We start from the raw sequence: 17,923 nt of genomic DNA, 5'->3' as shown, positions 1-17,923 counted from the left end.
ATGTTTGTACCTTGTGGGTTGTGTTATGGGCACGGGGATTTTAGTTAAGTTTCATTGGGGGATTTTTGAGTTTTGTTGTTTTGCCGTTTTGTGAGTGTGTTGTTGTGTTGTTTTTCATTTTGAGTAGATATGTTTGTACCTTGTGGGTTGTGTTATGGGCACGGGGATTTTAGTTAAGTTTCGTTGGGGGATTTTTGAGTTTTGTTGTTTTGCCGTTTTGTGAGTGTGTTGTTGTGTTGTTTTTCATTTTGAGTAGATATGTTTGTACCTTGTGGGTTGTGTTATGGGCACAGGGATTTTGGTTAAGTTTCATTGGGGGATTTTTGAGTTTTGTTGTTTTGCCGTTGTGTGAGTGTGTTGTTGTGTTGTTTTTCATTTTGAGTAGATATGTTTGTACCTTGTGGGTTGTGTTATGGGCACAGGGATTTTGGTTAAGTTTCGTTGGGGGATTTTTGAGTTTTGTTGTTTTGCCGTTGTGTGAGTGTGTTGTGTTGTTTTTCATTTTGAGTAGATATGTTTGTACCTTGTGGGTTGTGTTATGGGCATGGGAATTTTGGTTAAGTTTCGTTGGGGGGGTTTTGAGTTTTGTTTCCTCATTGGATGCCCCTAACAAATTTATATATATAGATATATCTTTAGTGGCATTGTCTTGGGTTCAAAACTATAAAACAATTTTTCCAGATAACTCAAAGTGAACAGAATGAAAGATTTCTGTTCTATTTATAATTTCTGCATTGTCATATATATAGAAGGTTTGTTATTGTCTGCATTACAATTGTCTGCATTGTCTGCATTACCATTCTCTGAATACAGCTACAGCATCCTAGCAAAATCTCTTCCTCGGTTTGCCTCTACTTAGCTTCTGAGAACAAACAGATTCTGGTACCTTCTGAGTATTTAAGCAGCTAAAGGCTTTAGACACTGAGTACAGGGCTCAAACAGGTCCACGGGTTAATATAATTCCTGAGATATTTGGGTCTTACCCCAACTAGAAGTTTAAAGGCTAATGCCAGTGAAATTAAAAGGGAAGTATCAGATGTGGTCCATCCTCAAGGCAGTGGCATTGAGAAATGCACCACAGAGACTAGCCTAGAAGTGATGACAGCATGATGCCCAATTTAGCTCACTCACCACAAATGATGCAATATTTATATCTTCCATTTCTTCTTTGAATATGTCTAGCTTCCTCTGATTCATGCTTCTTATATTCTATATTGCTATAATATGTATTGTGTACTTTCATGCTTTTCTTTCACCACTGAGAAAGTCAACAGCTAAATGTCCTTTTGGTTTGAATGTGCTTGCATCCTATGTCACAGAGCTACTTGTAGTTGTCCTCTGTACTACGCCAGTAGATTATTCAGCATTATCTACTCTTGCAATCTCATCTCCTGGCACTTTCTCTCAGTTCATTTTGGATTGTCTTCTTTTGTGAAGCACTGAGAAGAATTAGGTATGGTGACTGTCATCTCTGAGAGATCCTCCCCCAGTGTCACCTCCTACTTCTAGTGCTTTCTAATAGTTGTTCGGCACAGTTAGTCTGGCTCCTTAGCAAAAGCCTGTCTAGCAGGGGAGACCCTACTAGCAGCACTGCTGTCATTAGCATAGACTTTTGCCTCACAGGAGCCTCCATTCCCACCATATGCATATGCTAAATTACTAGCAATCATTCTTCACCGTTCTATATGCCAGCAATAAAATATCACTTTCAAAGCCCATTACTCTCTCTTTGGTACATAATGTATTCATTACTCTAGGGGTTTCTGCTGTATTCCCCTGTCACTTAATTATTTAGTTTCATACTTCAAGAAAAATAGCAGCTGTCTAAAGGAAAAGATCAGAAATTTGTACAGACTGCACACTATACATAGTTTGGTTTGGTAAGTCACTGGAGAGCTGTGAATGCATTTTTAAGTATAATTTTTTGAAAGTGCCCTATAGATAACCTCTTCTTATGGAAAAATACAATCTTTTGCCAGATGAGATTTATGATTATGTCATCAGGAAACTACTGTTATATCAATCAATTCCTAATGGTAAGAACCATTTTAAGCTACATTTATGCATTACGTTGCATTCTATAGGCCAGTGGTGGCAAACCTATGGCATGTGTGCCAGGGATGGCACTCAGCATCCTCTCTGCAGGCATGCACTGCTGTCATCCCAGCATACAGCTGTTCCTGCTTCTTTTCAGGGTTCTTCTCATTCCCTCTCTTTCCGAGCCTTCCCTCCCTTCTTCCCTGTGGCTGCTGGAGATTCCTCCTCCCACTCTTCTCAGCAGCATAACCTCCCTCCCTCCCTGCTTTCATTTCCCCACACACTTTCCCCTCAAGGTGTGGTCTACCTTGGAAGGTGAAGTAGGAGGAAGCTGCCTCAGATTCTCACCGGGAGACAGGGAAAGGGGTGCAAGTGCCTCTCTCTGGGGGTGCTGCTGGGGGCAACAAGGAGAAGGAAGGAAAATGAAAGCCCTCCAGAGACACCCTCAGTTAGGGTTTGGGGAGGCACCAAAGAAAGGCTAAAGAACTTGTAAAACTACAACTCCCAGGGTTATTCCCTAGCCTTGAGCCATGGCAGTTCAAGAGGTGCCAGGCTACATTCATTCTGTCTCCGGAGTCCCTTCCAGTAAAAAAAAAAGTTCTTTCTGAAACAGTAGGGCATATTTCAAGCAGGCATATGTAGGCTCTATCAGTTGTTACACAGCAGAATAAATTCATATAGGATAAAATTTACCTTTGGACTCAGACCATGAAAAATGGGGGTGGAGAGTGGACATTCCAGTAAGGAACATGTGTCATTTGACTATAATTTTAATCTATAAGACAAACACATGTGAAACAAAGTAATGGGTTTTAAAAGCCATAGTCTACTTTAAGAAAAAAGCTCAATATTAAAGAATATTTCAAGGCACTACATGTAAAAAGTGAAATTAATTGCAATACAACATTCTAAAATCTCAACAAAAAAAAGAGTAAAATTGAGAAGCATCAAATTAAAATAATACATCTATGTAACACAGTCAAAAAGGTTTTATCCCGAGTCTGCAGAAATGTCATTTACAAGTATGGAAGACTACTAGGGAGAGGACAGGACATTTTCCTTCCATGATTTTTTATGATATGCCATTTATAAAGTATATTACTAATACAATTATTTTTGATACTTTTGTGCATTTTCTAATTGGAAAAATACTTTTTACCAGATAATTACCACTTTAAGAAAAGTAGTTGTAATAGTCCTCAAACATATCTCCCTTTAAGAGGATGCATGACTTTTATGATTTATGGCAATTTTTATCTCAATACCTATACCTATCTTACAGCATTATCCCTTGGTTTTAAACATCAGTTGATAAACCTCTTGAACAAATGATTAATAAATAATATAAAAGCAATTGTCTCACTGATGCATTTACTTAGGTTTCCGGAGATGTATTTACCTCTGGTTATTTCTTCTTGGTGGTCGTAATCACTCTATGATCATTACGATGACAAATATTTACATGTGATACAGTAGGTCATTGTACTAAGTTGTGTTTGTGATCCCTCTGTCTTTATCTACTCTTCTGTGGAGCTTATTCACATTCTTTCATTACACCATCCATGGTGCTTCAATGACAAATCTATTTGTGGTACACTGGTTTGAACAGTTACTGTTTATCTTCTTGAAAAAAACATTAAAACCTTTTCCTACAACAAATTAGAAAAAAATTGCTTAAATGAAGACAATTTTTAATATACATTTTGCAGAGACAATTGTCAGACATCAGTAAATATCTACAGCAGTGTTTCTCAACCTGGGGGTCGGGACCTCTGGGGGGGGGGTCACGAGGGGGTGTCAGAGGGGTCACCAGAGACCATCAGAAAACACTGTATTTTCTGTTGGTCATGGGGCTTGGCCCAATTCTATCATTGGTGGGGTCCTGAATGATCTTGGATTGTAGGTGAATTATACATCTCAGCAATTCCCAAATGTCAAGGTCTATTTCCCCCAAATTCCACCAGTGTTCACATTTAGGCATATTGTGTATTCATGCCAAGTTTGGTTCAGATCCATCATTATTTGAGTCCACAGTGCTCTCTGGATGTAAGTGAACTACAACTCCAAAACTCAGAGACAATGCCTACCAAACTATTCCAGTATTTTCTGTTGGTCATGGGAGCTCTGTGTGCCATCATTGGTGGAATTCAGAATGCTCTTTGATTGTAGGTGAACTACACATCCCATCAACTACAACTCCCAGATGACAAAATCAATCCCTCCCCACCCCATTGGTATCCAAATTTGGGCGTATTGGATATTTGTGCAGAATTTAGTCCAATGAATGAAATTACATTCTGCATATCAGATATTTACATTATGATTCTTAATTGGTGTAAGATTACAATTATGAAGAAACAACGCAAATAATTTTATGATTGGGGTCACCACAACATAAGGAACTGTATTAAGGGGTCGCGGCATTAGGAAGGTTGAGAACCACTGATCTACAGCAATCATTTTGAACTCATTTCTAACACACTAGCTGTGCCCTGCCACGCGTTGCTGTGGCCTTTAGTAAGAGTTTTGAATTCTCTGCCTGGCCTCTCTTCCTTCCTTCCCTCGCTCTCTTTCCCTCTCTCTCTCTCACACACTCCTTCCTTTCCCCTCTTTCTCTCTTTCCCCCTTTTTCTCTCTCACACTCCTTCCTTTCTCCTCTTTCTCTCTCTCTCTCCCTCTTTCTCTCTCTCTCACTCCTTCCTTTCCCCTCTTTCTCTCTCTTTCCCTCTTTCTCTCTCTCTCACTCCTTCCTTTCCCCTCTTTCTCTCTCTCTTTCCCTCTTTCTCTCTCACACTCCTTCCTTTCCCCTCTTTCTCTCTCTTTCCCTCTTTCTCTCTCTCACACTCCTTCCTTTCCCCTCTTTCTCTCTCTCTTTCCCTCTTTCTCTCTCACACACTCCTTCCTTTCCCCTCTTTCTCTCTCTCTTTCCCTCTTTCTCTCTCTCTCACACTCCTTCCTTTCCCCTCTTTCTCTCTCTCTTTCCCTCTTTCTCTCTCTCTCACACTCCTTCCTTTCCCCTCTTTCCCTCTCTCTTTCTGTCTCTGGCATCCCTCCTTCCTCCCCCTTCTTTATGCTTGGCCATAGGGGTTCAGTGTGGCATGTTTGCCCTAATTCTGTCATTGGTGGGGTTCACGATGCTCTTTGAGTGTTGGTGAACTGTGAATTCCAGTGACTACAACTCCCAAATGTCAAGGTCTATTTTCCCCAAACTTCATCTGTGTTCATATTTGGGCGTATTGAATGCTTATGCTAAGTTTGGTCCGGATCCATCATTGTTTGAGTCCACAGTGCTGTCTGGATGTAGGTGAACTACAACTCCCAAACTCAAGGTCAATGCCCTCCAATCTTTTCCAGTGCTTTCTGTTGGTCATGGGAGTTCTGTGTGCCAAGTTTGGTTCATTTCCATCATTGGTGGAGTCCAGAATGCTCTTTGATTGTAGGTGAACTGTAAATCCCAGGAACTACATCTCGCAAATGACAAAATCATAATTGTTTGAGTGATGGTCACTCCTTCTGTTGTGAGATGTTGTGTTGTGTTGTGGAGCCTCCCCTTCCTTTCCCCCCCCCCGCCTTTCCCTTCCCTTCCCTTCCCTTCCCTTCCCAGCACTCGCCTCTTTTGCTGTTCTTCCGTCGTCCCTCCCTCTGGCCGGATCGCGATCTAGGCAAGAGAGGCTTCATGCAAGGCTAGGCCCTGCACAGAACCTCCCTCGCCTAGAGGGGAGGGGAGGAAGAAGGAGGGGGAGGAGGTGAGATTGGGGAAGAAGAAGGAGGAGGTAAGAAGGAGAAGGGAGGGGTGGTGAGTTAGCGGCGTGTGTGTTTGTGTGGAAGGCAGGGGGGTTTGTTACCGGCGTTTGGTTGTGTTGCGGAGAAGGGAGGGGGTGTGCGTTAGCGGCGTGTGTGTTTGTGTGTTGCAGGGAAGGCAGGGGTGGTGAGTTAGCAGCATGTGTGATTGTGTGGAAGGCAGGGGGGTTTGTTACCGGCGTTTGGTTGTGTTGCGGAGAAGGGAGGGGGTGTGCGTTAGCGGCGTGTGTGTTTGTGTGTTGCAGGGAAGGCAGGGGTGGTGAGTTAGCTGCATGTGTGATTGTGTGGAAGGCAGGGGGGTTTGTTACCGGCGTTTGGTTGTGTTGCGGGGAAGGGATGGTGTGTGTGTTAGCGGCGTGTGTGTTTGTGTGTTGCAGGGAAGGCAGGGGGGCTTGTTACCGCCGTTTGGTTGTGTTGCGGAGAAGGGAGGGGGTGTGTGTTAGGGGCGTGTGTGTTTGTGTGTTGCAGGGAAGGGAGGGGTGGTGAGTTAGCGGCGTGTGTGTTTGTGTAGAAGGCAGGGGGGTTTGTTACCGGCGTTTGGTTGTGTTGCGGGGAAGGGAGGAGGTGTGCGTTAGCGGCGTGTGTGTTTTTGTGTTGCGGGGAAGGGAGGTGTGGTGAGTTAGCGGGGGGAGGGGTTGTTACCGGCGTTTGGTTGTGTTGCGGGGAAGGGAGGGGGCGTGTTTTACCAGAGCTGCGTTGGAGGAGGGAAGGAGTGTTTCAGGGCCGGAAGGGGTGGGAGGAAGTTGCGATGCGTGTGTGTGTGTTTGTGGCGGCGACGTGTTCGTGCTGGGCGAGGGAGGGAGGGAAGTGCCGTTCGGCCGTTCGGCCATGTGTGCGCGCGCGCTGGGGTCTTTGCGGCAGTGCGCATGCTCAGTTGTTTTGCCACTTTGTGAGTGTGTTGTTGTGTTGTTTGTAATTGTGAGTGGATTAGTTTGTACCGAGTGGGTTGTCCTAGGGCCATGGCAATTTTGGTGCAGTTTCGTTGGGGGGGTTTAGAGTTTACCTGTCCGGTATAACCAACCTAACAGATTTATATATATAGATTCAGCTGGAGAATGGCATATTCAGAAGAGAAAGATTAGGTTTAGCTCATCTACACTGGCTACTAATAAAATCATATAAGAGCCAACCAAGGGCTCTTCCATACAGCCATATAACCCAGAATATCGAGGCAGATAATTCACAATATCTACTTTGTAATTGGTTATTTGAGTCCACACTGCCATATAATCCAGTTCAATGTGGATTTTATACAGCTATGTGGAAGGGGTCTTAGCAATAGGCACCTTTATTGGGTCTAGGGACCTATTGTTCTTCCTGGGGAACCCAAAGACATAATGAATTAACAAAAATGTCCCTTGATTATAAAAAAAAACAATCAGAAATGGGAATACATCCATCAAGGCAGAAAGTCCCACATTATCTGAATGTGGACTCAGATAACCCAGCTCAAAGCAAATATTGTAGGATTTTCTGCCTTGATATTCTGAACTATAGGGCTGTGTGGAAGGGTTCAAAGAAAACTCTATAAAATTGATGGGGTTACCATAAGTCAATTGGCCTTCTCGAAGTCACATATACACACAAAGGAAGAAAAAAAAAAGCATTTGGGGATTGTAACCAGCACTGGTTTCTCAAACAACCAACATTTTCTGTAAACAAAGGCCTATTGCTGAAACAGGACAATATGGCAGTAAATCAGGACATATGAACTTTGGAAACATCTCTGAAAATTCCCTTTTAAAACTACGTCTCTTCCATTAATGCTGATTGTTTGAGAAACCAGTGCTTCAGAGAGGAAGTTACTTTTCAAGGATAACAGTACATCCGGACAAAAACAGCTAGCTAGTGGCTAGTTAGAACTCCCAATTTCCCAGTTGTTCTGGAGTCATGTTTGCAGCAGACTAACAGATGAGATTGATTCATTAAGACAGTCATGGTCAGAGAGCAATAGACTATAGTTGTGCTATAGTTGTGTCATTGTTAGGGTCCCACATGTGTTATAATGTAAATCAAAATCATAAACAACCAATGAGCAACTGTATAGCTAGCTTAGACCAATGAAATGATTTGTGTTTCAGGTTCACAAGTGTGGGGTTGGAGGAACAATAAATGCTAAGGTGTAATAACTACAGTCAAATTTGATTTTTCATATGCTTAATGAGCGATGATTGTATACCATCCTGTAAACTTGATTGCTATTTTGTATATTTTTCTTCTTCTTTTTCCCTGTTTTTTTCTGTTGTCTGTTTTGTTTCTTGTGCACGCTATAATTTTTTTAAAAGAATGTATATGGCATGGTCTGGGGCCGATGTACCTGAGGGGCCGCCTTACCCCCGACCAACCCGAGATCCCTCCGTTCTGAGGACCAAGATTTATTAGAAATTCCCAGTGTCAAGACCTTGCATCTAACAGCAACCAGACGCAGAGCCTTTATAGCAGTGGCACCATCACTCTGAAATACTCTGCCACCTGAAGTCCGTGCCTTGCAGGACCTATCAGCTTTCCGCAGGGCATGTAAGACATATCTGTTTCGACAGGCCTTTGATCTTTGATCTTGTTGTTTTTAAATTGTTTTAAATTGTTTTTAAATTGTGTTAGATTTTAACCTGTTCTTGTAAGCCCCAGGGGGAGTGGCGGTATATAAGTTTGAATAATAAATAAATAAATAAATAAATAATGATAAAAGCTCTGCAGCCCTATTGGGGGTTGCGCCAAACCCTTTGGTTGCATTCCTGTATGCTTGTTTGTCGATATTGCTAGGCCTGCAATAAAGCCTTGGTAGTAAGAATCCAACTTATGGCTTCCTCCTTGCATGGCTACATTGGGCCATTGAGGGACCTCCTCAGCTTGTGTATTTCGAGTGTCCCTGCATCGGTGCCCCTTCTGTGCCTTGGTATCTGCTGGGGTTTGGCTCCAACCCAATATCTGGGGATGCTCCAGTTCCATTATATATAATGGCATCGTAAAACGATGTCCCTTATATAAAATGGCAGTATCGATGATGATATCAAAGTTTGCTTTTTTATTAATATGTTTTTGTTAATGTTTTCAGGGTATGGAGGGTTGACTCCATGGATACAGAATCCATGAATATGAAGGAATGGCTGTATTCTGAGCTACACTACAGTGGCCTGCTCTAGTCCAGGAAGAAATCCATGGAGGGGGCACAAACCCCAGTAAATGCACTTCCTCCTCATGTGGGAAAAGAACATTTTCAAACAAGGCAGGGCTGACAGAGGATGTCTCTACACTGTAGAATTAAGGCAGTTTGAGACCACTTTAGCTGCCATGGCTCAATGCTGTAGAATCCTGGGAGTTGTAGTTTAATAAAGTCCTCAGCCTTCTCTGGCAAGCAGTGCCTCGCCAAACTATAATTCCCAGGACCAAATAGCATTGAGCCACAGCAATGCTCTCAGTTCTACAGTATAGGCCAAGCATGGGCAAACTTGGGCCCTCCAGGTGTTTTGGACTTCAACTCCCAGCATTCCTAACAGCCTCACGCTTAAGCGGCTGAGGGGGGAAAGGAAGGGGCCTGAGGCTGTTAGGAATGGTGGGAGTTGAAGTCCAAAACACCTGGAGGGCCCAAGTTTGCCCATGCCTGGTATAGGCCCACTCACTGGCTTGTGTCCGTCTGACACTGTTTTGGGACTCGTCCCTGTCCTCGGACGTTGACCTGGATGTACCGAGTGACCCACCTACCTGCTTCTCATTTCCTCCACCTGCAGGAACATGGTGGAAGTGGAAGATGTCTCTTTCCCCTCAAGCCCGCCCAAATCCCCAACAGCAGCCCCTTTCCTTTGATCCCGCTCCAGGCTCCTTCCACTGTCTTCCTGGGCTTCGCGTCAGCCGCCAGGCCTCTCGTTGCCCCGACAACAGCCCGATTTGCATAGTCATGAGCTCCGGAGGCCAGGAGCCAATTAACACTTTCTGGCTGCGAGGGGCATGGCACGCTTTTGCCAATGACGGGACGGGGAAAGCCGACTAGTCCCGCCTTCGTCGCTGCCGGCGAATCAGATGCGGGGTGCGTTGCCAAAGTGAGGACTGGACACCGGAGAGTCTTTTGGTGGCAGGATATCAAGGCAGAAAATCCCACAATAACGGCTTTGAACTGGTTTATCTGAGTCCACACTGCCATAGATTCCAGTTCAAAGCAGATAATGTGGGCATTTATTCAGCTGTGTGGAAGGGGCCTGAGAGAGTGCCAGTGTTGCTTGCTACTGTGTTTCTTACATATTATTAAAAACACTATATAGAATTACCCAGAGCATTTGAAGCATAGCTTAAATTCATATTTAGTACTATTTCAAAGTAGAGATTCTATTAAAAACTGCGCCATGAATTTGAAGCCAGCCCAGGTCGGCGTGAGCTCCCGACCATTAATAGTCTAGCTTGCTGTTGACCTGTGCTGCTCAAAAGACAGTTGCATCTGTCAAGTTCCATCTCCAAGATGCCAATATTCCAAAAATCCAGAATCTAAAACACTTCTAGTCCAAAGCACCCATCATGTTTAATCATATTTTCAAGTGCACCATTTTATAGACACTTCCATATACAGTTGCTTAGGGGACATCTCGTTGGCCTTTTCATACCCCACCAAACTACAAGGATTCCATAGCATTTAAAGTGGAGTCAGACTGCATTAATTCTACAGTGTAGATCAGGCCTGAGCAAACTTGGGTCCTCCGGGTGTTTTGGAGTCCAACTCCCACAATTCCTAACAGGCACTCAGCTTTTCCCCCTCAGCTGCTTAAGGTTTTGGGAGTTTAAATTTTGCAAAACATAACACCAAATCAGTGCTCGGCCTATAATAGTGAGATCACCTAAGGCTTGTTCAATAGTTTTCAATAGAATCTCTACTTTGAAATGAAGAGAATAGTACCTCCTGTGACAGAGGAGGTACTATTCTTCTTCGGGTCCAACTTATCTTTGAGACTGCATCTCCTTCTACAAACTGGCGCAGACATTAAGATATGCTGGAAAGACCCATCTTTCGGTCCCACTACCATCTCAAGCATGGTTGGTAAGAATGAAAGAGAGGGTCTTCTTGGTGGTGGCTTCCCAGATGTGGAAAACCCTCCCTAAAGAAATTAGATTAGCCCCCTCTCTTCGGGCCTCCCTGGTGAGTCTAAAAACATGGCTCTTCAGCCAGGCCTTTGATCCTGAATAATTCATGGCTAATGTGTTGGATCATTGGTAGTACTGACCCACATTTTGATTGATTGTTAATGACAGATAGCCAGTCTGCAGGTTCCACTGCATTTTAGGAATTTTATAATTTTAATATTTTTATAATTTTATCAGTGAGATTTTTATGCACTGTTGATTATAGCTGACCTTGCTGTGGCACAGCTAGTTAGTAGCCTGCTGTATTAAATCACTACTGACCGAGAGGTCATTAGTTCGAAGCCAGCTCAGGTCAGAGTGAGCTCACGACCATTAATAGTCTAGCTTGCTGTTGACCTATGCCACCCGAAAGACAGTTGCATCTGTCAAGTAGGAAATTTAGGTACCACTTTAACTAATTTAACTAATTTACAGGACCATAAAACCTTCCAGCAGCATGCATAAGAATGAGGAAGTACTCCATCAAGAACTTGGCGTCACAAGAGGACGGTGAAGCAGCAGCTCCCCCTGTGGCCGGAATCGAGCATACCCTCATGAAGCCGGAATAGCTGGAATGTTAAATTGCCTCTGTGTCTGTCTATATATGTTGTATGTCTAATGCCATTGAATGTTTGCCTTGTATAAGCACATTGTAATCCACCCTGAGTCCCCTGTGGGGTGAGAAGGGTGGATTATAAATACTGTAACTAATTAAATACTTATGTCATTGTATTTATACTTATGTTTTGTTGTCTGCATGTGACACTTGGAGTGCTTCTGTGAGCCGCCTCGAGTTCCTTTGGGGAGATGGTGGCGGGGTACAAATAAAGATTATTATTATTATTATTATTATTAAAAGAATAGTGGAAATACAGAGTCTTTTACTTTTTTGACAGAATTTCATGAAACTAGAATGGGCTAAGGGTTAAAATACTAATGTAAAATACTAATGTAGTGAAATGGGTATAGCTATAGTCCAAACTGGGCATACCAAATCCTGAGGGTGAGCCTGCTTATGAACAATGGTTGCTAGTTTGCATTTTTTCTGAGTTCAAGCATAGTATGTATTAATGTAATTTTCTGTTAATTTATCTTAGTCACTCACTTTCTCTTCCTGAAGCAAGTAGTCTTGAGTTTGTCCATTAATTTTAGTCTGCATTTCTATTTCTCTCCTCCTTGTTTGAAGGCCACATCTTTATAAAGCCTCTTACCATGAGATGTTGTGAAATTGTTAGCATTTGTAAGCAAACTATATTTTGTATAACAAAGAATACACTTTTGCAGTCTTTGCATTGCAAAGCCTTGTAACCTTGAAGCTGCAAGGCTTTGCAATGCTAATCAAGGTGATCAATGGCATCATTCACACTTGTCTCCAACAGACAAGAGTTCTTTCTCCCACCCTGGACCTGCCACAGATATATAAACCTCCCTTGTCTAGTTTTCATAACCTTTGAGGATGCATACCATAGATGTGGGCAAAACATTAGGAGAAAATGCTTCTGGAACATGGCCATACAGACCAGAAAACTCACAGCAATCCAGTGATTCCGACCATGAAAGCCTTCGACAACACAAAAAAAAGAATACACCTGCTCTATGAATTGGTTATACATGTGTAGAAGTGGGGTGGAACAGGTTGTTACTCACCTTCTGCTTGCAAATTTCTGTTGCTGACTTTCCACATTATTTCTGTGGCTCAGGAAGACATTTAAATATGCTATACATGCATCCTAAAGGGAAATAATTTCTTTATATTTACAGGAATTCCAGAGGAACTGGGGAGAGGTAAGAGATCCATCATATAGTCATACCTTTCAAGCTTGTGCTTGTCCTGTAGTTTCCCTACGCTCTCAGTTGGCTGCAGGTGACATTGCAGTGATGTTGCAGGTCGGGGCATGCTTTCATTGATGATGGAACATGTTCCCATGATCCCATTGCATCAAAGCTTCTAATTCCATCTCCTCGCTAATATTTGTGCAAGTTCACCAAATAATCCTAAAATTCCTCCACTCTTGTTTCTTTATTTTAAAACTGTTAACCCTGGGGATTAATTTTGCCACAAAGTCACCTTCAGTTTATGGTGGCCCTATGAATGGCAAACTTCTGTGACACCCTATGGCATTTATTTTGAACTTTTAAACATCTCTTCTCTCCCCCACACCCCCACCCATGTATGTATATATCTGATATTGAAAGATAATACTTCATAAAGTGCTATTCTATTAATTAAAGCATATGTTGCAATGAAATTTCAGGTCTTCAGACCAGCCCAGTATTTCTTGTTTTCCCTCTATCCAGAGCTGAAAATCTAAACTTTCACATATACTTCATCTGTATTTCTGAGAACTGAGCAAGCTCTATGTCCTCCCACAATTTATTGTATAGAAGGCTGCTGCAGAAATATAATTCATTTAATTCATTTTGTAATAATAGAAGCTACTGCACAAATCTTCTGCCAGTAAGCAATGATGATTCAAGTGCTTACTGCGGGAAAACTGTAGCCAATACATTGTTTTCATATAAAAATGTGTTGCTAATGAGTACTGGGAAATCGTTCACTTTAGGACAGCATCATCAACTGAATTTCTTAGTCATATGCTTTATAAAAGTGCTATAATATGACAGTTACCTAAGCTGCCCATGCTCTTTTTTGGGTTAAGATGAGTATCACCTGACACAAGTAACTCAAAAAGAGGGTTTACATCAGAGATGGGAAACTGTGGACCTCAGGATCTAGACCTGGGGGGAGGGGGGCACTTCCATAATGCCTCACAATTTACTGTGCTGGTTAGGGTTAATGAGACTAATCCAAAAATAGTTGGAGGAATGCCACTGCCCATTCTGATCAAGATTGATCAAAGTAAATAGTTTCAGATATTTGATCCCCCCAACATAAAAAGTAAACAATAAATTCTCTTAAAAACAACACTATTGGTAGCTGGCATCTTCTTCCACCCACTGGAAGAGGCAGAAGATGTAGCAGCACCAAAGTAAGCCCCTTGCATCAGCTTTCAGGAGCATAATGTACAGCTGGCGTCTAGACATGTCTGCTGAGGTAGAAGCCTGACAACAGCTTTCAGGCATACAACGCACAGCACATTTTCATGCCTATCTTCTCAGAAGCTCCAAGGCAAACCCATTTCATTTTCTTCTAGTCTGTAGTTCAAGTGTCCAAAGTGATTTTGTTTATACTGTTAGTGAACCAAGTCACAGCTAATGGCTTTGAATAAAAAATTGTTTCTTCCAGAACATTCATGTTTGAAGTATGTTTTTCATTCTGTAGGAGTGCCAGTGAGAACATGAAGAATAATGGGGAGATTTTAAGTGCCCATAGCTATTTCATCTGGAAAAATCAATTGCTAGCAACTCTGTAAAGTGGTATATGCAACTTACACTTTCAAACACAAATTCAGATTACACACTCTTGCACCTTATCTGTACTGAAGTAAATGACATTGTTGTCATTGTAAGTGTGGGCATTGTATACCCACGAGTGTGGAATAAGACACAAATGTGTTACACCAGTTCATTTAAGATAGATTTTAAAAAAACTTCTCATTGAGTGTTATCTGCAGAAAGAATTGAAAACTGCTGGCAATGGAGATGTTCCCTAGTTGTTCTGTACTATGCCCACTCTTACACCCATTGTTTGAGGTCCTGCTTTAGGAGATACACATGTACCACATAGCAATGCCTTTATAGTTACATCCACATGTAGTTGCCCTGTACATGACTTACCTTGTAAACTGTGCAACCTCCTCCAACATGGCTATTTTCATATTACCAAAGAATCGGGCAGGATAAGCGAGGATGTATCCAGCTGTTTCTTATAGTTAAACATGGTAGAACGGGCTTCTGTGGAGATGTCTATGGATCCATAGAATCATAAAGCTGGAAGAGACCACACGGGCCATCTAATCCCATCCATGCAATCCATGATCAGCTGAACATGTTCATGCTCATCCCACATTCTCCAACAAACAAAAATGGATGCCTTGGGAGAGGGTTGTGTTGCTTACAAAATGCTATGGGGTAAGTGGATTTTGGTAACTGCATGGCCAGAACTGAATTCCAGTCTATGCAATGACTGTAAAAGTGAGTTGTACAGTATACATTTGACATATACTCTCAGACTTCCCTACTTACTAATTTCCTATTGGTAGCTGGCCTTTGAGCCTGACCCCTGCCTCAGGTGCATCCTGACAAGAGATCCTATTGACATGAACCCTCCTTGCTAGATGATGTCAAGCCACCACTCTCAGCTTTACTCACCATAGCAACCAATACCTACGGATCAACATTATGCTGTTTCATGGGCTGAGTTGCCATGGTAAAGTACTTGTGTCATATTGTTAGGTGAGAAAAGAAGACACATTACTTTTCTCTAAAAAGAAAGCTTGACAAAATAATAAACCTTGATCTCCAAAGCTGTGCTTCAGTTTTTGCCCTGCTCAAAGCCAGGTCAAGTACAAAGTGGCCCAAAGTGTTGATAACCTAACCACAGCAAAGCATCTGGAGAGTATGCATTCCACACAAACAGTCATATTTGCTGGATTAGGGGCATGGGACCACCATGGAAGTGGAATACCATTAATTTTAAGTTGCGACTTTTTAGCAGATAAAGCACCTCTCTAAGAATCTCTAGGTCAGGCCTCCTCAAACTGCATTGAACAACTGAACAAGTTGGTTAGGGATTCTGGGAGTTGGAGACCCAAACAGCTGGAGGAATGCAGTTTGAGGAGGCCTGCTCTCAGTGCTCCAGCATGACTCTGTGGTCAATTTCTGTCAGAAGTCAATATTCTTCCTCAGAATCTGCAGGTCCTCTGGCAGCAGCTGAGCACAGAGCTGCACAGGAGAACCTAGAGGTTCCTCAAGATATCGTTTCAATCAAATCTCTGAATAATCAAATTCACAAAAATCAAACCATAAATGTGTATGGCTAATTGTATGTCATTCCTGCGCTGTCAGTGGTCTTGTTGCATCTTATTTTAATCCCACTCTCCTGTTTTAATCTCACATACCAACATTAATGAGGAGATGCATGAAGGTGCTTTCTATTCTCTACTAGCTTGGGGACTCAGCAATGCCCGGGTTATTAGAAGAAGGCATTGTTTGTTTTGGGATGTTAGGTAATATCACTGAAGTTTGGTCCAGATCTGTCATTGGCTCGATTCAGTGCTCTCTGGATAAGGGTGAACTACAATATCCAGATCCCCAAGGCAATCACCCAGCATTTGCAGTTGACCATGTTGGGTCTGTGTGCCAAGTTTGGATTAGTTCTGTCATCAGCTGGATTCAGGACTCTCTGGATAAGGATGAACTACAACTCCCAGATCTGAGGTCAATCACTCCCAAACCAGGCCTGTACGCACAGTTGGCCATGTTGAATCTGTGTGGGAAGTTTGGTCCAGATCTGGCATTGGCTGGGTTCAGTGCTTTCTGGATGCAGGTGAACTACAACTCCAGAAATCAGTGTTAATTTCCCCAAACCCCTGCAGTATGTTCAGTTGGTCATGAGTCTTCTTTATCCCAAGTTTGGTTCCGGTCCATTGTCAGTGGGGGTCACAGTTTATCTTGATGTAGATGAACTAACTTCCAAAATCAAGGTCCATTCCCCAAACCCCTGCAGTATGTTCAGTTTGTCATGGGGCTTCTCTGTGCCAAGTTTGGTCCCAGTCAGTGGGGGTCACAGTATCAGTGAAGGTACTGCAAGTCCTATTATCCATGGCAAGTGTGGTCCAGATCCATCATTGGTTGGTTGAACAGTGCTCTCTGGATGTAGGTCAAGTACAACTCCTGTAAATCTTGGTGAATTCTCCCCAAACCTCTTCTTCAGTTGCTGATCAGTTCATCTGTCTTTTGTGTGCCATAGGAAAGGATAGGAAAGGGTTAAGGGAGAGGCAATGGGTGGGGTCATGCAAATTCCACAGCAATTGAGAGAGAAGGGAACCCTGGGACATGGAGGAAAAACAGAACATCTAGGATGAAATTGTCCCCGCATGAAAGCCTTCATTTGGGTGGGGGCCAGTATGGTCTTTGTGGAGCACACTGGTAGGGTTTAGACTACATGTTCATGGTGCTCACTTTAAGCTGCAATGTTAGTGGAAGGAGGGACATGGGTGTCTCCTGCTCAGTGGGAATTATAGCTATTTGTGGAGGTGGGAGTCTGTCTGTGTAAGTGGATACCTCTGCCTTTTACACATTTTTACTTTTGTTATGTGTATAGATTTGTGGAAGAATTCTTCAATGCTAAGTAATCTGGTTCACTTTTGGAAATATGATAGATGAGAAATAAAAAGGTCACCATCACAACCTACATAACCAGTAATGTCAGGATCTAAACAAAAAGAAGAAACCATCTATGCCCTCTAACTAAATACAGAGTGGCATGAACCAATTGAGCAGGCCAAGGAAATTGGGCATAAGAATGAATTGATGTCTGTGAACTGCCTGAGGATATTGTTACAGTAGTGGTGTGCTAGAGACTAAACAACCATTCTTCCACTCTATGGACTCCAGAACAGAGGGAAGGAGCCCCTTGAAATTACCTAGTCACCAAAACTGGACACTGAAACTCTTCTGTAATTGAGCCCCCCCCCCCCCCCCCCCAATACCAAACTGAAGTGACCTAACTTATACAGCCTTCCTTGCATTTGCTTAATAGGGCCTTAAATATTTTCCCTTTCAGTTATGCTTTCAATAATTTTATAGTACCTCATTGGTTTTGTTGTTATTGTCATGGTAACCACATTGTTAACTGCTTTAATTGATGGTATTGTTTTGATTGTATCATGTATTTTAACTTTTTTGTAAAATATACATGCCAGTACGCTAATGGTTGCCCTAGAGAAACACGTTACACCTATTTTATTCATTCTGTAAACTCTGTATGAGTCAACCTTTGTAATTTCCTCCCCCAATTAAACATCTATCCAGGACGCATGGATGTTCCTCTCTGTCCTACTCATCTTTTTTCTTA

General features: G+C 42.5%; 1 protein-coding gene across 4 annotated transcripts in view; it reads right to left on the bottom strand.

Moving 5' to 3' along the window:
* Positions 1-9,730, bottom strand: part of LRRC56 (leucine rich repeat containing 56) — a 52,830-nt gene extending 43,100 nt beyond the window's left edge. For 3 of the 4 annotated variants that reach the window (XM_060769531.2, XM_060769542.2, XM_060769561.2), the window contains exons 1-3: positions 9,541-9,730; positions 3,437-3,686; positions 2,731-2,812 (exon numbers count right to left, since the gene is read on the bottom strand). In XM_060769531.2, the coding sequence (XP_060625514.2) occupies positions 2,731-2,788 (58 nt within the window). In that variant the 5' untranslated portion in view covers positions 2,789-2,812; positions 3,437-3,686; positions 9,541-9,730. The remainder of the gene's footprint in view (positions 1-2,730; positions 2,813-3,436; positions 3,687-9,540) is intronic. The other variant, XM_060769552.2, reaches the window with a different exon arrangement.
* Between the last annotated feature and the right edge of the window lie 8,193 nt (positions 9,731-17,923).

This window comes from Anolis sagrei, chromosome 1 (assembly GCF_037176765.1).
Source record: "Anolis sagrei isolate rAnoSag1 chromosome 1, rAnoSag1.mat, whole genome shotgun sequence".
Taxonomy (NCBI): domain Eukaryota; kingdom Metazoa; phylum Chordata; class Lepidosauria; order Squamata; family Dactyloidae; genus Anolis; species Anolis sagrei.
The sequence above is the reverse complement of the archived record's forward strand: the minus strand, read 5'-3'. Positions and strand labels throughout refer to the sequence as shown.